General features: G+C 34.8%; 2 protein-coding genes across 2 annotated transcripts in view; both read right to left on the reverse strand.

The window, feature by feature from the left end:
* LOC113505655 (opioid-binding protein/cell adhesion molecule-like) overlaps nt 1-27442 on the reverse strand; it is a 164211-nt gene that overhangs the window by 17272 nt on the left and 119497 nt on the right. The window lies entirely within an intron of this gene.
* LOC113505654 lies at nt 11459-20096 on the reverse strand. Its single transcript, XM_026888457.1, has one exon. It carries the CDS (start codon nt 16930-16932, stop codon nt 11668-11670), a length of 5265 nt encoding a protein of 1754 aa, XP_026744258.1. The 5' UTR covers nt 16933-20096; the 3' UTR covers nt 11459-11667.

A 27442-nucleotide genomic window follows, 5' to 3' on the forward strand; every position in this document is an offset into this window, starting at 1 on the left:
GGGCACAGCAATTATCCTTGCACAATGATTTGAAAAGGAAAAAAAATCAGTTTCAGAAATATTTAATACATTTTTTTCATTTAGGGGTCAATTTATAATCGTTTCACATATTTGGTTAAGGGAGTTGATAATAACTTTAATAAGTAACAGTACTTATGTATATGCTTATACCTTCAAGAAATATCACGGAATTTATTCAGTGTTTTAGCTACAATCAAATAACAGACAGACAAAAATAGGTACAATTATGAATAGATTCGTATGGACACAATTTTTCTTTTTTCGAATCAAACTTTGTTAAAACTTTGATAGCTTCCATTTTATAATGATTACTTTAATGCTTTGAAAAGTTCCTAGAACCATGAACGGATGGGTTTATTTATAAAATACTTCAACTTAATTCAAGTAGCCACTTAATATAAGTAGATGTGTATTATTTATATCGATCAACTAGCTGTTGCCCGCGACTTCGTCCCCGTGGGTAGAAGATGTAAGTTATGATTTATACCTGCCCTGTTATTGTCACATTTTCCATTGTATCTTCGCTCCTATTAGTCGCAGCGTGATGGTTTATAGCCTAAAAGCCTTCCTCGATGAATGGTCTATTCCTCACAAAAATAATTTTTCAATTTGGACCAGTAGTTTCTGAGATTAGCGCGTTCAAACAAACAAACAAACTATTCAGCTTTATATATTAGTATAGATATAGATTAATATAGATAATTTTATCTCATAATTGATATCAGTACATCATTAAAAGCATTTGTATTACACGAATGCTTGTCCTGAGTCTGGGTGTCTTTATGCATGTGATTTAAATGCTTTTTCTAAGGAAAACAGATTTATCTAAAGCTTAAAACTAAATCAACCGGTTAAGTGTGAATAGGTCTCACGACTTCAGTTGTATGTGGGAATTCGTACAAATAAACTGATAGCGAAACAAATTTAAAGATTAATCACATACCAAATTTATGACAAAATTCTATTTCTTTTACTGCCTGTGAAAACTACCTAGCTATCAAGGTTCTTGGGATATAGTCTGGTGAAAAGCAAAAGGAAAAACGGACAGAAGAACAGACGGCTGTACGTAATAGGGTGCCGTATTTACCCTTCCTGGACAAATTAAAAATAGGTAGGTAATTATGGACCATTTGTAAATCTTTGACCTACAAGTCTGTCCACTCAAATCTACGGGAACAACTCCAATTGACTTATACATTCATAGGCCTCATTTACCTTTGATATAGTCCTATAATTTTGTAGACAAAGAAACTCCGCCTATTTCATGTCTAAATATAAATTAAGCATGTTACAACATCCCGTAATTATAACCTAACTATATTTCTGAGAAAAGAAACTTCATTTAAATCGTAAAGTTTTATGTTAGACTGAAATATGTCGGCGGTAAGGAAGTGACTTACTCTAGTATAGATTTAGGCCGGATTTGTTAGAAGCTTATGGTGACGTAATTATCTCATGGTTAAATAGGCTATTGTTTTAAGAAAACTTTTTATTATTCTGAGAGATAAAATTATGCTGTCAATTTCTTGAGCTACTTATAATTGAACGTTTGTTGTTAATTCAATTAGATATAACAAAAATAAAGAATTTTTTACAAAAAGGTTTTTCGAAAAAAAAAGAAATTGAAAAAGATACGATAAGATATGAAATGATTTGGGAAAAGCTTTTGCCCAGCGTTGGGACACAGTGGGCAAATAAAAATCCCCATTTCTGTTTTCACTTGGTTTTAAGTCGCATTTTATTTTTAATCTCTGCTTTTAGACGAAATGATACCCCAAAATTGTATACCTTTTTCAGTAGCTACCTAATTACTTGCAAAGAGCTTAATGACATCATATTCACAGTTAATACAAACAAGAATACCATTCCCACACTTGCGCAGTCTAAACAAAATCATGACGTCACTTCCTATGACGTAGCCCACCGCTAATTATAAATAGTCATACTATTTAGTCGGTAACTCGAGCTTTTTACGAGTTTAACTTCCGATAAGTTGAACTTTCGACTGAATTTTACTACTGACTATACTATAAATAATTTATCTTTGGTTATGAGTACTGCTTTAATATTAATTTAACTAGCTGTTGCCCGCGACTTCGTCCGCGTGGTGAGAAGATAGCTATCGAAGATAAATGATTTTTCCCTGTTTTTTTTCCACATTTTCCATTGTATCTTCGCTCCTATAAGTCGCAGCGTGATGGTATGTAGCCTAAAACCTTTCTCGATGAATGGTCTATTCGACACAAAAATATTTTTTCAATTTGAACCAGTAGTTCCTGAGATTAGCGCGTTCAAAATAACAAACAAACTCTTCAGCTTTATAAAAATAATAATAATATCCTGGGACAACTCACACACGGTTATCTGATCCCAAGCTAAGCAGAGCTTGTGTTATGGTAACCAGACAACTGTTAAATTTACTTATATATTTCTAAATACATACATATTATAGATAAATTACACCCAGACACCAGAACAAATGATCATGCTCATCACACAACATTTGTCCTGGGCGGGAATCGAACCCACGACCTCCGGTATAGCAGTCAGGGTCACTAACCACTAGACCAACAGGCCCGTCATTTTATATATTAGTATAGATTCATCTCTGGTTATGAGTAATTCTTTAATATATGACATAGGCTCTTAATGAAAGGATAAAGAAAGATAGTTACAAATGACTGTGCAAGCCGGTACCTATCATATATTGATAGTGATAGCAAAATTTTCACAATTATTGCTGTAATATTACTTCATCAAGCTCATTGCAATAGCTAATGGAAATATTAAGGTTGTTGGTTCGTAAAGCCTCATATAAGGGCCTGTTTACGTAATATGTCACTCAACGATTTGAATCTAAACTACACCTTGACTGTACGATTGTTGATTGATCAGGTTTTAATTAATATCAGTCAAAATATTCATCAAAAAAATATCTGTCAGTCTTCTTAATTTATCTGCAAAACACAAAACAATAGAAAACATTCCACTCCCATCAATATCATAAATAACATCCAATCATACTTTCATCCATAATAATTGCTTCTATAAAATAAATATCCCATAAACTTCGGTACAGTCAAATAAAGGAGAAACTACAAGCAAACATTAAAAGATATACCTTATGCTGGACGCAATAAAGTCGATATTCAATATGGCATTGTCACATGAACAACAGTCAAGAGACATAGCGAAAATGAATCCTATTGCTTAAGGAATAAATGCTATCGCGAAGTTGCTAGTGCTGTGACCATTGACATAATTTTTCGTCCTCGACCCAAATATGCAATAATAAATCACTCGCCTGGGATTAGTGCTGCACCAAACTAATTTAGCTGAAAGTTTTGCATAATTAACTGTAGTTCAGTTAATTAGTGAGATAATAAGAAATTAGGTCATTTGTTAATTAATATAAATTTTTCATTAATTATTAAGTATATTAAAGGATATATGCAATTTTAAAGGTTAAATAAACTTTTCATGATGCCTACCTACTTTTTGAAAGTTGATGAAGTGAAAGTTCATAAAAATACGTAAACTTTTAAAGTCTTTTTTTGCAGTAAAAACAGTCGTTACTTCATTTTTACCAAAGATATTCGACTCAAAATTAGAATCTGAAAACGAGTGCAGTAAGCTAGTGTGGTGATCGAAGCCTCTTTAAGGGAAGAGGCCTGTGCCCAGCAGTGGGTCGTATATTAGCTGGTATTATAACATAACATTGATGTCATTTTTTCCCATTTTTCCTCCTCGTAATATCTATACATCAAAGTACCTACTTAATCTCGGCCCTTGAAAATATTATCAGCGCTAACCATTGTGTACTTGACAATTATCATTAAATATATAAACCCATCAAACGAATGGAAAAGCGTCGTAATTATGTTGAGGAATTCAAGGTAATACTCGAAAAACTGTATATATATTTCAAAGTCATATGTTAAACTCTTTCTTCAAAAAAATCTGTGTATCTTTGTCTATCTTTACATTTTCATCATCATCATTATCCACAGCCTTTGTCATTCCAGTGTTGGGCATAGTCCTACTGACAGTTTCGCATGCTAATTCCTATAATTTATATAGGGTATAATTTCTACGGTCCTGTGCTAGCCTCATCCAGACTCGACTTAAGACCTTAAGTATATCGTCAACCCATCTTGCTCCCGAACGACCGATGCTTCTATTCATCATAAATAGTATTAACTTCTTTAAGACGTAAAAAAGATTTTTCGGGTGGGAAATCATCTAATGTCTCCGTTCTGTTGACTTCTGTTTTGGAGGAGGGGTGTCCGACTTCTACTGACTAAGAGTCCTTCGAGTACCGGGGTCACGGTAACCAATTACTCTAGAAATGTTCTCCAGACCATGACATTCACAATTAATTCGTCCCATTTCATCTAACACATTTTCCTTCTATCATATTCACACAGAATCAGCTGTATGACGTCACAATTCATGACTGGCCATGAGATTCTATTGAGCTAACCTTGATAACCCATTACACCCAGTGACAAATACTTTTCTCAGTACATCACTTACGACTGCTCTGATCCCTGGTTTTCTGAACGTGTGCGAGCAGGATGCAGCTATACAGTGTAGTGTGCTGTCTCGCTTCCACTAAAGAAATAGTTCTATTGTAAGTGCTTTTAGTAAGGCCTCTGTTCTGCTTCTGTTAGACTGGTATTCCCAATTGCTATCGATTTTGCATCATGATATACGAGTTAATTAAGAATTGAGAAGAGTGCCAAGATATGCGAATTGTTAGATCGGGTTTAAATTACATAATTAGAATTAAATTTTCCCAGAAATAACTTTTTTTGTTGTTGTTGCAGATATAGTAAGAAAACTTAAACTTGTCTGACAGCAAAAATTAAGCCGAGAGGACTAATGGTCACTCATAAAATTCTGGATATCCTATACAATTATTCATCAATAGAAAAAAAACTTTAGGATAACTTTTTTTTTAACAGTGACCACCTTCACCAAAAACAAAAGGTTTTTGTTCCCATTTGAAGGTACTGTATTTGCAAAGAACAGAAGTCTTAAATTATAAAATTGCTTATCGGATTTTAATCCATATTAAAAATAGTATTTTCAGGGTCATCGTCAAACAAACAACTCCTTAAATAAAGAACAGATGGCGTTTTATATCGTGATGTGTTTGAAGTGTAATTTTATAGCCGCTTTGTGATACATTGCCTGTTTTATACGTTTTTTATTGACAGCTGATATTTATAGCTCAGTAATGTATAGATAGCATTATATTATATTATGTTACAGATATTGGCTTTGAGTTATTGGGTTTTTTGTATGATCTATTGCTGAGATCAGAATTCTCGTTATTTCTGATTTCAAGACTACGTTGAAATATTATCCACGAATGCTTGTCCTGAGTCTGGGTGTCCTCGTGTCACTTAAATGACACAAAGCTTATAGAATTAAAAATAAATCGTGTATTTTCTCTTACACCACAAAAATGATCATCCACAAAAAATCCTTTGGTGTAATAAAAATATGGATGTTAACATAATACTATCTTTGTGAAGACTGGTGCCTGAAGTAGGTTTTTAAAGACAAAAATGTGCAACCAGGGTTGCAGGTTGTCTTACCCTTATTGCAGGAGCCGTTGTGAAAAAAAATGTGACTCTTGAAAACGACAAAAAGAAATATCCGTATTCATTAGTACCAAACGCGAAAATATTATTTGCATCCAAACGAGAACTGGTTACAGACTAATACGCAATACAACAAGCAACTTCAGTAATTAAGGGCACTTTCCCATAAAATCTCCATATTCCCCCCCATAACCCAACATTAACCCATATTACTTTCTAGGAAACATGGCGACAATAATTCTATCCCATTAAACTGCAGGGGTCATTACGTCACTCATGACGTCATCCTCATGATGTTATTGAAGATCTTTTGCACGAGAAACCTATTTATTTAACCGTGACCTGGTTTCCACATGTGGGTGGCACTTGGGAGGATTTTTGCAGGGATTTTTAGCACATGGATATCCTTAAGTTTATGTAAATATTAGGTAGACAAATGCCTTAATGGTAACATGTGCTTGGTTTTTAAATGAATTATGTGTTTAAGTTTTTAGGGCATGACAAGTTGCCTATAGTTCACTAATGCTTAAACTGTGCTTACCAAAAAAGTCAGTCAGTAACTGGATCTTGAAAAAATACACAAGAAAGCTTTCAACACTAGCTGTGTCTTAGTTGTAAGTTGATCCTTTAAGTAATAGTCATGTGGTAGAATGACGAAATAATATTTTTAGTCAATAAAGAAAAGGACTACATAAAGAAAAAAAGATAGATGAAGAAGAAGTAAATAACCCTCCAAGGAATACTAATCCAGCAAAAAATTAAAAAAATAGTCATCCAGAAAATCAAAGACAGCTCGTGAAAATATTAATTGAATAGACACCGGACCCTAAATCAATGCAGGTTATATCTAAGCGAAAAATACTAAGCCTATCAGACTAGCCTGAACAAATACATCCCAGGTTATCCCTTAATGGTTAAACATTTGATAGATTTCCATTAGTCATTATCAATTAATCCTGAGACTTAGGTCATCCATTGATGTCCTAGATAGGTCTGTAGGGCATGATGTCACTGGACATTTCATATGCAGTCCACAGCAAAATATTATGGTACCGCCATTTTACGACTTAGTAATAAAAAGCATCGGGGTTAGAGTTTCATATAGGTCCATACTTGGGTGTCCTAGGCTAGACCACACGCAGACTGTCTATTATAATATATGGGAAGACACGTCAACATTTATATATTTGTGTCACTAACGTTCTTAAGTATATATATAACGTCGAATGAAAGTATAAAAACCTAGTTGAATATCAGTAAATGTAAATTGCGGTATGGGCAGAAATAATGCTGCAAAATGGAGAATCTGAAACCCTTATATCTCCTATCAAATAAATTTTAGTGCGTGAAATTTTCCATCATGAGTGTGGTACTTCAGACCAAACTATAACCCACTTACTGAAGTACCATAATTGCTCTTATACCTACACAAGATGACCTAATGCAAGCTAATGACGGCACCGTTAACTTGATGTCTTTTTGGGCTAAAAAACTCAAGGCAACCATTCCCTTAGAAAGAAGAAGTCAATTAGATGCTTTGAATCAAGCTTCGGCTTACAAAGAAGTCTAGCTTTTCACCGTTTTAACTTCAACTTTTCAAACAAGACTAAAAAATATGTCGTAAATGGCGAACGAAGAGACGCATCGAAATAAGATGGTCTTATTGAACAAACAGGATAAATATCATCACCTAAACATGTCAAATACATTCTAAGCTTGCTAAAGCCAACATTTCCTGACTACCCTGAGAAGGAACGTCAGCCAAGTTTACTAGACATCCATTCCACTTCCATCCCTTAAAATTGAAGAGGTCGTATCAGGCAGATGGGTTTCTCCCCAATAAACTACAAGACGGACAATTATTTGCTCTCGAAGTAGACCATGAGGTCAAGCGAACATGTTTCCAAAAATACAATGGGGTTAATGGTCATGCACAAATTTGTTTAGTGCTGAACCAACAAGTCATGATTAACTGACCCTTGTTGCTTTTGGACAATATTGTATCAAGTTACGAATTGATGAAGGAGATCGATTATGATTTTGTTGGCGTTCAGTTTCTTTCGAAGTCGATATTGTTTTAGATGTTATTTAAAGATAGGTTTGGATGTTAGGGATAGGTCTCGATAGCATGCCATTGGGGAGGCCTATATCCAGCCGTGTACTCATATGGGCTGATGGTGATGATGATAATGATGATGATGACGATGACGATGATCATGATGATTGGATGTTTAACGATTCCAGAGAATCAGGACGATGTTACAACTTAAGATAAAAAAAAGATGATCTTCAAATGTATATAAATGATATCCCTTTGCGACAAGTGACGTAACTTCTTGAGTGTGGAATAATATCCAGATCCGAGTATTACATTAATTAAAGGGTTTCAATAGGCAGTTATTATGAGTAACTAAGCTAAGCCACTGGCAGAAAACCTTAGACATTTTGTTATATTTTTTATTCATGGCGACATTTAAATCTAAAAATATTTTGTTTACGCGAATAATATCAGAATTAATAAAAATATGATAAAATATAACTAATGTCAATAAAACGTGACAAAGTTCAATAAAATTATGAATAATTTGTGTTAAACTTGTATTGGACCTGTGATCGCTTCATCACCTCTCAAACTAATATAATTGTGAAAGCGTGACAGCGCTATACGCGGCTTATAGTGCCATCTCTCTTCGACAGCTATAATACCGTAACTTTAAAAGACGGTGATAGGCCCCAAGTTCCAAAAAGGTTTTATATAATTTCTGTCGCAGTTGTAAATTATCACGCGATGACCACAGGGGGTTGTATAGATCGTATATCTTAATAGACTAATAATCGAATTTTGTAACTTGTAGATTGTTTTGCATTAATAAAAACTTATTTAGATGAACCGGGTAATACTGTACCGTTTGCAATACATTGCGGGTCGGCGCCGCTCTGGTATCAATAGTTATATGTTATAGCCGGCAATGTATAGCAACTCGCACGATATTCTCGCCTTGTATAAATGTTATTTTATTCATGGTACTTCGGTTGGAATATTTTGATAGTTTTTGGTTTTGGTAATATGATACCTGTTTGTTGACATCTTGATTTTAAAACGGCTGTTGGTTTTACATACCTGTAACAATGAAAAGAAAACATTAAGTAAAGAGAATAATGTAAAGTAAGTATGTATGTTTAAATTATTTTTAAGGTCCTGAAACGAAAATAAATGTGTCATTATGTTATACTAATCTCCACAACCCATGTTATTTGGTCACTATAACACAGTAAGACTGAGTTTCTAATAGTTCTAGATTCGATTTTAATTTAGTTTATTTCTAACAAAAAAAACAGGTTTACTTACAACGGAATTAGTGGAAATGTTTTTCCTTAACAAATAATTAATCCTTGGGTCGCGGGGGTTTCACAAACATTCAAGTCACATGCAAAAGACACACTCAGATTTGACTCAGACAAGCATTTCTGGATCACACACATCCCTGTCCTTGCGCGGGGATCGAGCCCACAGCCCGTGGCGGTGTCTGGGTCTCATGGAAAATTATACCAAACTAGTTTATCTATCTGACAATATTTTGCTGTTGAATATTTCGCTAATTCTCAAACGTGTCTAGATATTAAGCATACCCTAATAGCCTAGATATTTAGACTTAGTCACGAATCGTGACGAGATAGACATAAATTTATGGTTTGTTTAACTAAATATGGTAAGTAAAGGTTTGTCACAAATTGATAACAAGTATTGAATTGGATTTTGTCATGAGTTTAACTATTAATTTGTATGTATTACATCATTTTTTCATCATCGGCCTAGCCTTATCCCAACTATGTTGGGGTCGGCTACCAGTCTACCCGGTTTCAGCTAAGTACCAGTGGTTTACAAGGAGATACTGCCTATCTGACCTCCTCAACCCAGTTACCTGGGCAACCCGATACCCCTTGGTTAGACTGGTTGTCAGACTGTTCAAGCTTCTGACTACCTGTAACGACTGTCTAAGAAGTAAGAATAACAGCCGGGACCCACAATTTAACGTGCCTTCCGAAACACGGAGGAACTCGTTATGACAAAGATGGCCACCCATCTACGGACCAACCGCGTCAAGCAAAGATTAACCTGTGATCGTTTCACTTATGCGGTTCTTATTGCTTATTATATTATACTAGCTGTTGCCAGCGACTTCGTCCCCGTGGGTAGAATATATAAGTTATGATTTATACCTGCCCTGTTTTTTTCACATTTTCCATTGTATCTTCGCTCCTATTAGTCGCAGCGTGATGGTTTATAGCCTAAAGCCTTCCTCGATGAATGGTCTATTCAACACAAAAAGAATTTTTCAATTCGGACCAGTAGTTTCCGAGATTAGCGCGTTCAAACAAACAAACAAACTCTTCAGCTTTATATATTAGTATATAGAGGTATAGATTATAGCTTAGCCACGAGCTCCTCCAATCAAATTGGGACTAGCCCGTCACACATGCTCGTCATAGCAAACTCTCTGATTAAAAAAAACACGATTCCTTAATCATTTTAAGTTACACTACAAACTCCTCTAGTTAAGAAGGTTTTTTAATACATTCTGAATACCAACCTTTGTGTAAATAAATAACTTAATGAAGACAAATTATGTTAGTCACGGACAGACAAACAATTTATTTACACATGTTTACGTAATTCTTATTTGCAAGTATACCGGAAGACAGGCAAGAATGTTGGTATGTATAAGTTTGTAATAATGTTTTATTAAGTTAAAGTGATTATTGATTTGAGATGTTTAAAAAGGATGTAAAATTAATAATAATAATAAATAAATGCAGACAACATCACATACATTGTTCTGAACCCAAAGAAAGTTGCTAAATCACTTGTGTTATGGAATTCAGATACAACGAAGGTACCACAATCACCCAGAGCCGACACAATGGAGAAACGTGATTTTTTTTTACATTGACCCGACCGGGGATCGAACCCGGGACCTCAGAGCAAGCGACACCTTGAAACCGATCACAACCGACTCTAATGAATCACATTATTATTAAAAAGAAAATCAAAGAAGCGTAAATAAAATGGCATTTTGTTAGGTTATGCAGTTTCCTGCGGATAGCTTTTGATTCCATTTTCGGGACAAATTCAAAGGGTTGTAACAATCACACAATTTTATTGAAGTCTAAAAAGATATGTTTCATAGACAAGAGAAAGACTGTTTAACTTAATATTTTATTCTATGAATAAGTCTTATTTTTGGCTTTTTTTGACTCATTTAAGAAATTTGAAAGGTCATTTCAAAATAAAATATATGCCGCCTACTTTTACTCAAACTCATTTAGTAATTAATTAACAAGAAAATACTCATACACATTATACAAAGTAATTTAAATTGCAAATTAACAATTACAAGGAATTGTTAACGCGATTTACATGTCACTGGACCCATCCATTGTAATTAAAATCAATTATCTTATTGTGGGCAGACCTTTGCCCAGCAGTGGGCATAACTCGTGGACGGTAGTAACAGTAATTCAAAGTGTCGATGCATTTTTATTCGAGCAATTTAAGTTATATGGTGACGCGTGACTTGGTTGGGGTTTGGTGTAAGTGCAAGGCTTTAAAAGTCGGATATTTTTGTTGTGTTAGGTTTTTTTAATGTATTTAGGTTTATAGACATTACTATTATTTGTATAAATAAGAAAAAACCGCGACACTTTGGGCAGGGTAGGTTTGGTGTGGTAACTCCAACCAATCTGCTGTCCTGCTATATGTGCAGTCAATATTTAGCCATTGTTTAGGCACAAGACTTGGAGCTTCTTAAGTAAAACTCTGAATATCTTCGTATTTTGTATAATTAGGAAACTTTAACAAATTACAAGCAGCAGAGCTGTCTTAGTTGGAATCGTATATTTTTTAGAAGAAAAAATCTACCCACACAGATAGAAACATTTATCAAAAGTAAAAAAGTAAGAGAATCAACATGTTTATAGTCGCTTTGCTAATAAAAAAGTTTTAGGCGTAAACATATCCTCCCCCGTTGAAGGTCTAGGCTTCAACCTTGAAATCAGAAGATAGACAATCTGAAGTAGGCAGAGGACACAGTCGAATGAGAGAGCGTCGCAACTGGCCTCTTGAAGTGCGGACGTCTGCCACACGCGGAATGCCGTCTGGTCCAGGGAACAGTTGTACCACACGCCCGAGACGCCAGCTTAGGGGTGGCACGTTTTCTTCATGCAGAAGAACAAGATCCCCAATGTTTAGCCTTGTGGTGTTGGACTTCCATTTAGTGCGTAGTTGAAGTTCGGATATATATTCTCGCCTCCATCGGTTCCAGAAATCCCGTCTTATTTGCTCAAGGCGGGCGTAACGTTGTAGGTGGGTAGCCTTGCAGTCGTCGAGTGCTGGAGTTGGCAGAGCATTGAGTGGTCTGCCAATCAAGAAATGCCCTGGGGATAAGGAAAGGAAATCGTCAGGGGATGACGACATTGGGCACAAGGGACGGCTATTTAACACTGCCTCTACTTGTGCGAACAAAGTACAAAGTTCCTCGAATGTGAGATGAGTATTTCCCATTACTCTTTTAATATGGTATTTAGCAGCCTTGACACCAGCCTCCCAGATTCCACCAAAATGAGGACTGTAAGCTGGTATAAACGAAAACTTTATCCCTTCCCCAGTCGCGAACTCAGAGAGAGATTGAGAGTTGTTTTTTAGGAAATGACTAATTTCTTTCGCAGCGGCAACGAAATTTCGTCCATTGTCGGAACAAATCTCCGCTGGTAGACCGCGACGTGCAACAAAGCGACGGAGTGTCATTATAAAAGATTCTTTGGTCAAGTCACTGACTGGTTCTAAGTGAACGCATTTAAACCGCAAACAAATAAACAAACACAAATAACATTTTGATAATTTAGCACCACGTCCTTTTCTATTTAGGATGAAAAATGGACCGGCATAATCAACACCAACTGATTTAAATGGATAGTCAATTGAAATTCGATGAGCAGGTAAATTACCCATTTTAGGATTTAAGGTTTGACCCCGAACACGCACACAGGTAAAGCATTGATTGACAACGCGCCTAGCAAGTTTCCTGCCATTAATAGGCCAAACAGAATCTCTAACAGTTGCTAGCAGTAGCTGTGGACCAGCATGCAAATGTTTAAGATGTTCGCGTATAAAATAAAGTTTTGTCACATAGTGAGAAGAATCTAACAGTACTGGGTGTTTTTTATTGAACGAATAATTAGAATTATCTAATCTCCCACCAACCCTAATCAATTGAGCAGTGGAGTCAAAAAATGGAGATAAACTTAATAATTTAGATTTTGAGGACAATATTTTATTGGCAAGCAATATTTTATATTCAGAAGAAAAAGATTGTTTTTGCACGACTCGACAAATAAAGTTAAAGGCATTATTTAATTCATTTGCTGTTAAAAATCCAGATAATTTATTGTGCTTATTTGATTGTTTAGAATTATGTAAAAATCTTAAAACATATGCAAATACTCGCTGTAATTTAGTAAAATTTGAAAAGTCTTTAAAATCGAAAGAAGACTCAGGTAAATTAATATAATGAGCTTTCATTTCAAGTAAATCACTAGATTTGTTTGGGTTTAATATAGGCCATTGCGACTCATCACTATACAAATAAGATGGACCTTGCCACCACATGGTATTATCGTGGAGCTGGCAAGCATTTACACCACGTGAAATTAAATCCGCAGGATTTGCGTCAGTAGGAACATAACGCCATGACTTTCGATCAGTAAGATCTAGAATTTCAGAAGTTCTATTTGCAACAAAAGTTTTTAGTTTGCTTGGATCGTTGTTGATCCAGCAAAGAACGACATTAGAATCGCACCAATGTGTAATTTTTGAAGGAGTTAGTCTTAAGCTATCGGTAACGGATTTACATAAGTTTGCTGCCAATAACGCTGCACACAGCTCGAGGCGAGGTATTGTGGTTGGTTTCACTGGAGCCACCTTAGATTTTGAGCATAGAAGCCTTACTGTTACCTCGTTATTTTCATTCAGCGATCTCATGTAGATACAAGCCCCGTACGCGACTTGTGAAGCGTCACAGAATGAGTGAAGCTCAATGAATTTTGGTGAATCACAGATAACCTTACGTGAAATATGAAGTTCTGCCAGCAAAGGTAAGTTTTTAGAAATTTCATACCAATTTTCCTTTAAATCATCAGGCACAGGCTGATCCCAGTCAATGTCCTTGCGCCACAACCTTTGTATGAGTATTTTTGCTTGAATTATGCACGGACTTATCAAGCCAAGTGGATCAAAAATTTTAAAAGATTGTGAAGTTATGAATCTCTTAGTAATTAAATCATTTGAATTTATAGAATTTATTTTTACAGGTATATGGAATGTGTCATTTTCAGGATCCCAGCCGAGGCCGAGAGTACTGGAAGACTCACTTAAGGTAAGTTTATCTTTTGTATTAATTTCGACGATATTATGAAATAATTCAGGTAAGTTAGTTTTGAATTTTCGCAATGGGAAACAAGCTGAATTTAGAGTAGTAGTTAAGGCCTTTTGAATATATTTTAGTTGACTTTCGCTATCTGAGCCGGTGATCACGTCATCGACTAGAAAGTCATTTTGAATTATTGTTTTTATTAATTCATCATCGCACTCTTCTCCCACCTGCCAAAGACATTTTGTGCTAAGGTAACTGGCACTTGCAGTACCGTAAGTAACAGTACCTAGTCTCAGAGTTTGGATAGGATGAGACTCGTCTTCTCTCCATAATATTAATTGAAGGTTACAATCCTCCTGGGCCACAGCAATTTGTCTGTACATTTTGGCTATGTCCCCAGTAAGAATGTACTTGTATTGACGCGCTCTAACCAAAATGGAAAAAAGAGAATTTTGTAAATTAGGTCCTATCATGAGAATATCATTCAGAGAGTATCCAGAGGCAGTGGGAGCGGAGCCGTCGAAGACCACTCTGATTTTAGTGGACTCGCTGTCTTCCTTGAAGACAGCATGGTGACCTAGAAAATATGAAGGATTTGGAATTGAAATAGGTGATTCTGAAAGATGACCTAATTCTGAATATTCACGAATGAATTCTACGTATTGTGACTTTAATGTAGGATTTTTCCTAAATCTTTTTTCAAGATTAAGAAGACGTTTTTTTGCCTGATTGTATGAGTCACCGAGACAGTTTGGTGATTCCTTTAGTGGTAACCTGACGCAAAACCTGCCATTGCTCAAACGGAATGTGTTTTTTAGAAAATGGTTTTCACAAGCAATTTCATTGGGGCTGAGAATTCTTCTTTGGGGAAGACTCTCGATTTCCCAGAATCTAGTGAGCATATCGTGTAGCTCGTTGTTTGAAATAGTTGCATGATTGCATTGAGTATTATGTATGAATTTTTCAGAATTAATTGGACCAGCTACAATCCAGCCCAATTTTGAATTTTGTAATTTTGGATTGTTGGGACCTAAAGAGCGCTGCTCGCCAACTAAGATATCCCAGAACACATCTGCTCCGATGAGCATATCAACGGGAGCAGGTTCATTGAACTTAGGATCGGCTAATACGAGACCTTTTGGAATTTTCAGGTCATGAATATCAACTGGGACCTTTGGAATGTCACCGGTGAGTTGATGAAGAATGTAGCAAGACAAATTCATTTGGTAAGTACCTTGGATTGATTTAAGGTAAGTATTACAACTTTCTATTATTTTATCACACTTATTATTACCTATTCCAATAACATTTAATGGATTTATTGTATTACATTTTAAGCCCAATTTTTGTTGCAGAGCTTTGGTGATGAAAGAAGATTGGCTGCCGCTATCCAGCAAAGCCCGGACCTTTTCTGATTTGTTATTTATTGAATTATAAACTTCTACTATTGCAGTAGATAAGAGTACATGATGATTCTTTTGTCGTGAGAACGCTGCGACAGTCTCAATGTTACTATCATCGGTGGTGCCACTTGTACAGTGAGCAGACACACTAGGATCATGGAGAAGAGAATTATGCCTTTGGTTACATTGCCTACACGATCCCATGGAGCACTCAGAAGCAGGATGACCTTGTCGCAAACAGTTCTTGCACAATTTATATTTAGACACACATGAAATTCTTTCTGCAATAGATTTAGATTGAAAATCTGGACAATTGTAAATTCTGTGATTTCCATTGCATACGACACAAAGATAAACTTTAGAAATATTGTTACTTGCTTGTGAAGTACTTGGAGAGGCAAATGAATTAGTATTTTGAAAACGATTTGATTTATTAATAGATTTATTGTTGGAAGTAGATGGTTTTGATGATTGTGTTTGTTTAGTGCTATTATTATAATTATTTAATGATTTGTTACGGATAAGAGATTCAAGGACATTAGCTCGGTCAATAAGAAATTTTTTGAATTGGTCTAAGTTTGGTATTTTACCTAAAGTATTGCGGAATTCTTGCCACTTTTGCGTGGTACGATTATCCAATTTAGCTGATAACAGGAAAATGACCATATAATCACAGGCAGGATTGTCTGTGCTTAGGCCTAAACTATTTAAAGCTCTTAGATTTTTAGTGATATTATCTACTAAGTAACGCAGTGACTTGTCTGACTCACGCGTCAGCTGATGCACATTAAATAAGGAATCTAGATGATAATCGATAAGAATTCTTTCATTATCATATCGCTCGCAAACCAGATTCCAAGCCTCTTTATAATTAGCCGAAGAAATCTCAAGGTTACATATAATACGAGCAGCATCACCCTCTAGATATGACACTAGGTAATGAAACTTGTGTATGTCTTGAATGCGATCATTTTTGTGAACCAGACTGACGTATGTGTCTCTAAACTCCAACCAACGGAAATAAGAACCGTCAAATTTCGAAATTTGAATTTTTGGTAAACGGAAACTAATGTTTTGATGATCAGAGTCCGCGTGGATCATGATAGATTGACGACGCTTACTATCATCATCTATTGTGTATTTTTGTAGCTCAGTCTTAGCTATAGCAATGTATTGAACAAAATCATGCTCGATGCGTTCCCTCTCATCAAGTTCTGAGTCAATACTTGAAGAATTAATAACCTCAATCTCGCTCTGTATATTGTCAAACCTTGCCGATAATCCTTGAAATTTATTTAATTTTAAATCTAATTCCGCAAGTTCTATTGTGGATATCTCTTTCAAACTACAAACTTTGTCCAAGTAATTTTTGAATTTGGTGATTTGTCCTTTGATAGAACTGCGTTTTGCAAGCAATTCTCTTAAGGATGACTTTGAAGCAGGCTTATCACTACCTTCGCTTGCCATTTTGAACAATAAATCTGTGTATATAACTTTAAAATATGGAACACTGCAATCTTATGAAATGTTTCGGTATCGACAAAGTTCAACTAGTTAAGAAAAGGAATAAAGCTTATGTATTCTCACGTTCCTCCTCTCGGCGAAAACCACTGGGAAGCCGGTCTCGGCTGGAAACACTTCTCCCAACACACGAACTGGCAGTGATGGACTTTGGACCCCACTTGTTCTCACAGAGTGATTTCTGAAACTTTCGGCAAATCGATCTAAATATGACGGAAAAACCAATTAAATTATTGTCCACTGTTGGCTGTTAACCTATGAATACGTAGATTAGCATATAAATGCTCGAAACTTTGGGAAATAACGAAAATAAAATATATTTTTGTTGTGCATGGTATACGGTAGCACGTTTACCGAAGTTTACTTTTGCACCAAAACTTGTATAAACTAAAGAAAATAGCACAAATAGAGGTTATTCACTGGAATATAGGTAATTAAGAATGGATTTATGGGTATGGAATTTGGAAATTGTGGAATTTGGATGAAATAACGGAACAAAGGATGGCACTTAACTTGACGCTGAAGCTGAAGAATATCGGCTTTCCGGCACGATCTTTGGCTGATTCGTTGACCAGGAAGGCAAGGATAGCCTCCAACACCAAAATCTTCGATTTCTGTTGAATTTTGTATCACCGAGTATGACGACACCCGTGATGATATTTCCAACTCTGCAGATTCTTGAAATCGTCCTGTCACGGTCGCCAAAATCTTGTTTAGGCACAAGACTTGGAGCTTCTTAAGTAAAACTCTGAATATCTTCGTATTTTGTATAATTAGGAAACTTTAACAAATTACAAGCAGCAGAGCTGTCTTAGTTGGAATCGTATATTTTTTAGAAGAAAAAATCTACCCACACAGATAGAAACATTTATCAAAAGTAAAAAAGTAAGAGAATCAACATGTTTATAGTCGCTTTGCTAATAAAAAAGTTTTAGGCGTAAACAGCCATTAATTAAAGATTGTAAACAATAAAGATCATGTGTATGCATGCCATGTTTGCTTTTATCTCTATATTCCGAAATAAGATTTTGAGACCTTGATGTACATTAGAGAACGCAATAAATGATTGAGTAAACTCAGAGATATTTTTTAACCACAACCTATTCCGTATTAGAGAATTTGAAAGGCAAGTTCCGTTGCTATATCTCCTAAAAAAGTATCATTGGGAGTGCGTTTAGGTAATAATTATAAGTGAATTTAACAACCTACTTAGCTATTACTTTACACTACTTTAATATTTTCATTTTCATCCAATTATGACAACCGTTTGAAGTTTATAACTTAGACCCACACAAAGTCATCATCGACTCGTATCAAGTGAGGTTCAGCTTTTCAATTGAGCGCCATCATCTTATGAGTCAACTGTATGCGTCACAGGATGGTACGTTCCACTTGTGACTTTGAATGTACACGGTCTTATTATGAGGAAAATGAGTGTCATGTATACTCAGATGAGAGTATTAAATTAATACTGAATCATGGTGATGACAAATCAGATTGGCATTTTAATTTATTAGACGAGTTAAAGTCAAATAGGTTAGAATTTATGTTGTAAGTGATCGACTGTTTTTTTTTACAATAATAACGAGTAATTTTTTTAAATCCCTTAATTTTTAAATTAGAGTGAAAAAGAAACGACTCCCGCTCTAAGTAAGCGTTGTATTTTGGGGGTTTCACATACAACTTTGGGGGGTCATATGTATTTCCTACGCTGGGATCGAACCCGCCACACGCCACCTTGTGGGTTTAGCGTGGTGACATTGAACTCTGTAGTTTTAATATGCACATATTAAAACTACAGAGTTCAGCGCATCTAACCAAATGTCATTTTTTAACGTTAATCGGAAAATCTCTAATATATGAAGAAAAAAACGTGTATATCACTTAAGACACGCTGTCCCTATCTTTTAAAAGGGGGTTGTAAGTAGAACACACCATCCCGTAACAATACATTGTCATGCCATCAAATCTGTTAAGATGAGAACTGACATGCATTTAATACACCCACGGGTTATCAAACTGTATCAAACGTATTTGATGCCATGCATATATTATATATACAACTGGGAAAATTTGAGGTCCATAAATCATTTGATCAAAAGTGGTGTTTTTTTTTGTCTAAAGTAGTGGGACAGAAAAATGAGTATTTTTGTAGGTTTGTAATTTTTTTAGACGGTTGAGTTTTTCCTAGAATTATATTGGATCTTAGGATGCTTTATTTGAGTTGGCTGTTCTAATAAAACATGACGTATTCTAAGGACTTCTATTTGCATTAAATTCTTTAGAGCTTAAACTATTTAAATAACTAAAGTAGTTTGTGTATGCCAAACTTAACTTTTGGAAGCAAAATAGCAAAAAAACTATATTCAATTGAGGAACTACCAAACTGATGTCTGATGTGATACTACCCATTTACAAAAAAAGCAATTGTTTTTTTTAAACTTTACCACATTGCTGTTCTGCTAAACACCCAATTTCAGAGCATTATTTTAAACGAAGAAACACTAAAGAATACTAGACCATTATATTATTGGCTAAAACATCAAGTTTAGTGCTTTCCCGCGTCTATTAAGACTATCTAGGTTAATCATCAGCTATGAATAGGAATCATAAACATTTATTGGTACTAAAACATAAGGCGACGCTGACAATTCATTGTGATGCCAGACAGACAGACAGACTGTTGTCAGACAACATATAGAAAAAAAAGAGAGAGACGAGAAAAGGTTTGTAAAGTGTCCATGTAGGTGATAATCTCCGGAACTACTAAACCAATTTTGTTTTTTTTGGGTTTTTTGATTTTACTAATAGCAAGACAATTTATTTGTGATTATCATAGGTTGACCCTACAATACCTCAAAATGACATCTAGTGGAAGATAAAGAAGTAGAAAGAGTTTTTACGAGGGTTAAATGGTTTCGTATTAGGATATTACGAATTCCATGGAATCCCAAATCCCTAATACCAAACGATTCAACTAACGTCATAAAAACTCAAAGAGATTTACATCACCCGCTTGGAGACGAAATGCCATCAGATACCGAATAATTTGTTCCCGCCGCTTCAGCTCATGATTAAGGACTCCGGTTAGGTCCGAAACTAGTCGGGCACTCCCGATAAATACGCGTGAGTAAACCGTTGTATATTATAGGGCCAATTTTTCAATCGCCGGATAACTTTTATCTGACGAATATGTTTGACGTTTTGACAGCTTTTGTATAGAAAATATGTCAAACGGCCATATTTATTCCTCAGATAGAAGTTAACTGATGATTGAAAAATCGGCCCTTAATAATCTGTTCCTTATTTAAATTGTAATCTTCGGAACAAATTCAGAATATAAATCAGCCTTTCATCTTGAGACAACAAATTTTTTCGCACGAAAAATTTAAATTCGAACGGTATTCGCGTACGGATATAAAAATGAATGGCCAATGAAAATTCAATAAGGTATTTCTGGAAAGGAGGTTAACCGTCGAACGAGAGGTGCCTTTTAATGGTCCCCGTTTCTGTTTCACAGTTTTCTTGATATAATATCAAAGGTTGCGTTGGGTTTCCAATGGGGTTTAAAGTAGAACTATCACCATCTTTTGAAGTAATGTTCTTTCAGATGGGAATGAGTCGTTTTGATCAGAGCTAAAGTGTGAATAACCAGTGGGTTTGTCTGAAAGGATTACTAAGGATGGGTTTGAGTCAGTAAAAGTTTGAATCCCTCTTGCGCTCAACCTAAAGCGATAGGAGTCATTAAAAATTTGATGATTTTCTATCGTATAAAAGAAAGCTTGGGATTCCGTACTTTAAAAGTCGAAATGCAGCGATTCAAAATATTGTTGCGGTTTTTTTTTAATAACGCTATCATTTGAAGTGATGCAGAACAGATTATAGAAGTTTGCCCTGTTGGGCATATATTTCACATATATTCTAACCTACTGCTGTAGGTTAGAATATACATATGTGAAATAAAAACTTGTAGCGATAACTGTGGCTTAGCTTGTCATTTTGACAGGAGTAGAGTTCATGTAGATGTATTAATAACTGTTTGTTTGTCTGGATTTATAATTATGGTATATTACATATTTATTTTTAATATAAATAAGTTATTTCATATGCATACAAACCACTTTCCCTTAATAACAATTCATATTAAAACTTTCGACAAATTACCTTGAATGATGTAAAAACGATAAAATTCCGTGTACCATCATAAAAGGCAGTTAAATTCCCAAAACCTGGTTATCTTCTAAGAGGCCTTATCTTGATAAATAGGCCGTAAAGTCCTCACGATCATGAAACACCATAATCTTATAGTAAACACACCATGGTACCACCTGTTGCTTCGTGATAAAGAGATTTAACAACTCTTTCTTAATGTTTTACATACATTGCGTTTTTGTAAAGGTGACGCTTTAGATGACTTCGTTAACAGCCGTCAATGTATGGTTATATTTTAGAGGCATTATTTTTTTTGCTTTTTCTTTAAATTTCGAGATGACGGTCGTTTTTTTTAAACTTGTTTTAGATAAATCCAATTGAATACGAAGTTGTGTGTGTTATCTGGTTCTGTTTTGAATGCAGGTAGGTGTATTTAATAAAATGGATTTATTTAATTAATTTATTGATGCATATTTCTTCTCCAATGTCACACAGATTTCTAATACTAGAAGCCGACTCCAACATAGTTGGGAAAGGCTAGTATAAAAACAAGAAGTTCATAATGTACGTATGTGACAAATGATCGGTGAAAATTTTGACAAAATTGGATACAAACGGGACAGACTGTGACTTAGGATAATTGTTGCTAGAAATATCAGACAAAAACGTTTTAGTCTGAGTACAGAATTTTATACTTAAAACACTTCACAATAAAGGCTAAACATCGCAAAACATGATACGTCAAACCCTCTTTGCTTGAAACACGTCACAAACATTCAATGACGTTTCATCTAGAATAAAGTATTTTAAAAATAAGGTTACTATACTCATTCATCTAACGAGCTATGAATGAAATATATTCGCCTTATATGTAACACAAACATCGTTCAATACGATCACTATATAAAAAATAAAACATGTAATTGTGCGAGCAAGACAGCGCGCTAGACTTCGTATCTTTATCTCGCTCATACGTGTACAGCTGTTTTAGTTTGAAAGGTGGTTGGTGTCAGGACTGGCAAAAACGAAGATCGTGTGCCAATTCATCCGGGTAACCGGTTCACTATCCTGGGAATAGGGTTGGGAAAGATTAATGTGTATCGATAGAGTTAAACGATGTACAAGACTGCCGGGATTCGAAAGTGTTACATAGATGGACTTTTTCTGGAGATATTTTTGTTTGTTTGTTGTAGAATCGAATATAATATTTATTTATTTGATTGAATAGAGTATAATAGGCGTTATATAAAATAAGTTCTATAATATTCTGCTGTTTCCAAACAAATAAATAACGGTCTACAAGAAACTTAAGTGGAATGAACACAAAAAAGTAAGGTTTTAAAAATAGGATTTGAAGTTTCAGTTTCATTATAATAATATCATCTCTGAAATAACTGATATTGATATTTACAATTATTTCATTATTCAAAATCTTTACAATCATTTATAATATTGTACGGAATAACATCTTATTAAAATTCCCTAAAAACCACCCTTTCGCCGATAAAATTCGAATAAAAAAAAAATGAAATAATAGAACCACATCAATTCCAACCATCAATTGTTTTAGTCTTAGTCCAAAAGAAAGTAGCAATACTTCAGATCGTGACAGTCACAACTCACGCAACAAACACAGATTAAACGTATAAATATTCAATCTGTGACTAACGGGTTTGTTCCTGACCATTTCAATATAGAGATGGAAAAATATTGTCTTGTTTTAAGATATATTCTTAACATTATACGTGTAATTGTGAATCTCTTCTTCTTCGTTTTAATAATTTTGTCCGGGAAAATGTTTAGAATTGCCATTTTACATAATAGTATTAAGTACAAAAATAAGCTTCACAATTCATCTGCTTTTTACATGTTGAAACTTCGGAAATTTATTTTCATTCACCGTATAATACCTGTCATTTGATCCCAAAATTTCATTCAGTTTTGCTCAGCAGTTTTTTATTTGAAGTCGGATTTTACTTGGCGTTAAATATTGATGGATATTGTATTTTTTCAACGGACGAATATATTTTATTATGTAACCTATACCATTGAATGTCTTTAATGCACAATCGACTACTAAGTCAAGACTGTTCAATCTACCTTGTAATTTGACCATAAAATGAAAGACCACATTAAACCCCAAGATCAAAACGAATCGATTCAACATCCAAACCCAAAACAATCGATGTTTGACACAACAAATCACAACAGACTATCGATAAGGCACAACACTATTGCAGAATGCGGTGCAGTGACTCTATGTGAATGAACACTACAGTCTGCTGCGGCTTATAATACAAATCTTCCATCCCTCTCCATCTTAAACGCCTCCTTAAAGTGTGAAAGAGAGAGGATAGTCACGTAAGGATTATAAAGTTGTAGTTTGAACGAGGTACTAGCTTTTCGGATTACAAAAAACAATGATTCTTTGTTTTGTTTTTGTTTTCTTCTTGTTTTTAAATCATCTGTAAGAAACGGTAGCTGGGGTTATATTTCAAAATTTTGGTGGTGAGATGGAAATGTACCTTTTGAATATAACATTACAAGGAGGTTTTAATTCTGGGATCTTGTGACATGATGTACGGTGACATTTGATGGAAATATAGTGTTTTTTTTTTATAAGACTGGAAATGTCATCTCCAATGTAGTGGTTTTAATAATGTTATTATTGAAAATCACTAAATGTGAATGTTGTAGGGATCTCTTTGTTTAAATTGTTTGTCAGTTTAGCTGAGTTCTTTGTTTCATTTACACGTTGTTAACGTCTGTTTTTCAATACTTTCGTAAAGCCTCATCTTGGGAGACTATTATTTTGTATTACGGGTTTTTTAATGGATTTCCTTGTTAAATATGTTTCTACTTTTTAATCATTTTTGTATTAGGTAGCGTCATTTCCTAAAATTGAAATAAAGAGCTAAAAGTTGTAGTCTTTATTGAAAACCTTCTGAATATCCTTTAGTTTGTTTCCAGTTTCGTCGCTTACTTGAATATTTCACTCAGAGTGACTAGCGACAACCTACCTGACCGCAATTCATTTCACTGGGTAACCACAGACTCCCACAGTAAGCCCGGTAGTTTTAGAGATTCAATTGCAGCAATAAACATTAAAGTCTCTATGAAAGCTTTTGAAAGTTTATCAGAGACTGCGATTTAAAATAGCATTAAATTAAGAATCGACAATAAAAATACTAACCTATATACGTCCTACTGTTGGGCACAGGCCTCTTTCTTCTCTCTTCCTCCTTTGCCTGTTTTGGGATGTTTTTCGACCAGTGTTATGACTTCGACTTATCAGTTTAATCCTACTACTATTATAAAGGCGAAAGTTTGTAAGTATTTATTTATTTATTTATTTAATTATCACACTAATCTACCATTACAGGTATGGATGTATGGATGTTTGTTACTCTTTCACGTAAAAACTACTGAATGGATTTGAATGAAACTTTACCACAATATAGCTTATACATCAGAATAACACATAGGCTACAATTTTTGAGGTTTCTAATGTGGGGTCGTAAAAAAACACATTTTTTGCGCTTACATTGCAAACGCTGACTGAATCCTACAAGATAGATAGTAGGCAGATCTGGCAGATAGAAGGCAGGTATAAATTAAAACTTATATCTTCTAACCACGCGGACGAAGTCGTGGGCAACAGCTAGTACATGTAATACATTTGTCAGCGTTAACGTCGAAAAACATAACTTTTCCAAAGTCTCAAAATTTTATATCAAATTTTGAATATCGATACATTATATTGAAGCACTTAAAATAACCACATTCAATATTATCTTACAAATAATGTGACATCGACAATCGACAACATATGTCGATGCGTAAACATGATTTATAAATAGGTTCTATTCGCGAGGGACCACAGCGATGTTGGTAAATTTATACATAGCAACTTCTATTGTATAAACTATACGTAATATTGCAGAAACTTGTTCTGTCCGTTCGTGTTGTATTTTCATGGATGAAATAGTAAATTGAATGGTGAAGTTGAAGTTCAGAAACTTGTTAAAGCGGAATCTGTCTTTTTAGGCAGATGGTTACTGAAAGGATATTTTAATAATATTCTAAACTTTCGCATCTTAAAGACAACGCCATCTAGTTTCAAACGAAACAAAGCTTATATTATGAGTAGACTAGACAGCTGATAAATATATTTATATATTTGGACTAATTACACCCAGACACAGAAAAAATGATCGTGCTCATAAAACATTTGTCCTAGACGGGGATCGAACCCACGACCTCCGGTATAGCAGTCAGGCTCACTTACCACTAGACCAACAGGCCAGTTATCTTTCCTTGGACGGGAATATTAAAGGAACGGTCTTTCTCTCTATTAACCAAAGTATTCAGGAAGCCATGAAACGTGGGCGAATCAGGATATCGTCTGGAATAATCTTGAGGTTTACAAAGTGCTACTAAGTAGCTTAATTTAAATTTGAAATGAAGGAGTCAATTTATACATACCAGGGATGAGTACTTAATTTTATCTTGCTTATTAGATAAACGGGAATGGTTATAATAATAGATAGACTATGAATATATAGGGCTGAAGCGAGATTGTTGAGGCACACATTAACCTTTAGGATTTAGATGGTCATCGTCTTGAAGAAGAAAAAAGACTAATTCTATCTTACTCAGATTTCCATATTTTTGTAGTAACTTCTGTAATGTTTATGGCTTATGAACAGTTTCCGACTACCAACCTCATGATAAAGGACTCCGTTTGGATCCGAAACTAGTCGGGATATTCCAATAAATACGCGCGATTCAATGTTCCATCATTTAATAATCAGATAAATATATTAAGAACAATTACTACCTGTCCAAGCAAACATTTTTTGCCATACTAATGAGTTATAGAAAAAAATGGGGGTATGATACATCGATGTTGTCCAATTCTCAGACCTATCAAATACAAACAAAGTTTATACGAATCGGTCGAGTCGTTTTAGAGGTATTCAATTACGTACACCGTGACACGAGAATTTTATATATTAGATATTCGTGACGAGACCTACTCGACTGAAACCACATGTATCAAGTAATAGTTGCTAATATTACTACTTTTGCTATTTAACAAGTGTTGTCCACATGTTTAATATTCAGTTTCCTGATGGTCTGTATGTAAGTATGTGTGTATTTTTTGCTCCCTCACCCATAAAATTTCGCTATAAAGTTCATGTGAAGTCAAGGTTAGTTGTTTCAATTTTATTGTGTCTAAGACTGTGAATATAATTTTATGATCGAGAAATATCGATATTTTATGGTAATGGAAAGTGGGATGTAAATTTAAGTACTGGAGTTCCAAAGGAGGATAATTGTGGAGTTGTTAAGAGGGATGTAAAAGAATGAAATAAGATCTCATTTGCGAAGCTTGTTCCTTAGAAAATGGATTTAGATTAAAACTAAAATAAAATCTTTCCTTAAATTCATAGTCGTTTGTACCAATGAGGTGATCTTTTGTTCTATTGTCTCCAACCTGAAAGACACTTAGCTTCAAACAATCATCTTCAAACCAGGAAACTCTATCCCATGGGATAACTTTTTTTCTTAATAACCTCTTTCGATTACCACAACGAAGCAAGCATTTCTTGCTAAATTTCAACCTCTACATTCGCAGTTTTTTAGCAAGAGATTATTTATTACTTAGCTTCAATCTTCAAAATAATCTTACCACTAGGCGTTCACAACATTCCTGTGACTCTGGAGTAAGGAGAAGAAGGCTTCCTGAAATGTTTTTAGTCGGTGTAAGTCCGACATATTCTCACGCCGTGCCCTCGACGTGGGTTTAAGTAATTAGCGTTTCGTTAGTAAAAAGCCATCTTTTATCAGTTACTAGCTGACCCAGCAAAAGCTGTTTTTCCATGGCGCAGATAATATAATATATACAAATGAAAAAAAATGCTCCTAGGGAATGAAAAAAGTATGTTTTCCAATTCTCAGACCTACCGAATGTTGTACACAAAATTTCATAACAATCGGTCGAGCAATTTCGGAGTTTAACTACGTACACCGTGACTGAGACGAGAATTTTATATATTAGAAGATTTAGAACAAAGGAAAAAACAAATACTAGATAAATTAAGCAAGTCCAGTACATGTATCACGCAAATACTTTCGGTCCTCATCCATCAGTCGATTTAATTTTACGACTCGTGTGGGACGCACAACCTGCCAGACTGTCTGGTGTAGATGTGTGCTTTTTTCTCTCGCTTTAATTAACTCGGGCAAAGCTAGTTAAGTTGTTTTAGTTGGCTAGCAATTTAAGTCTAGATTTAAAATA

Source organism: Trichoplusia ni, chromosome 26 (genome assembly GCF_003590095.1).
Source record: "Trichoplusia ni isolate ovarian cell line Hi5 chromosome 26, tn1, whole genome shotgun sequence".
Lineage (NCBI taxonomy): Eukaryota > Metazoa > Arthropoda > Insecta > Lepidoptera > Noctuidae > Trichoplusia > Trichoplusia ni.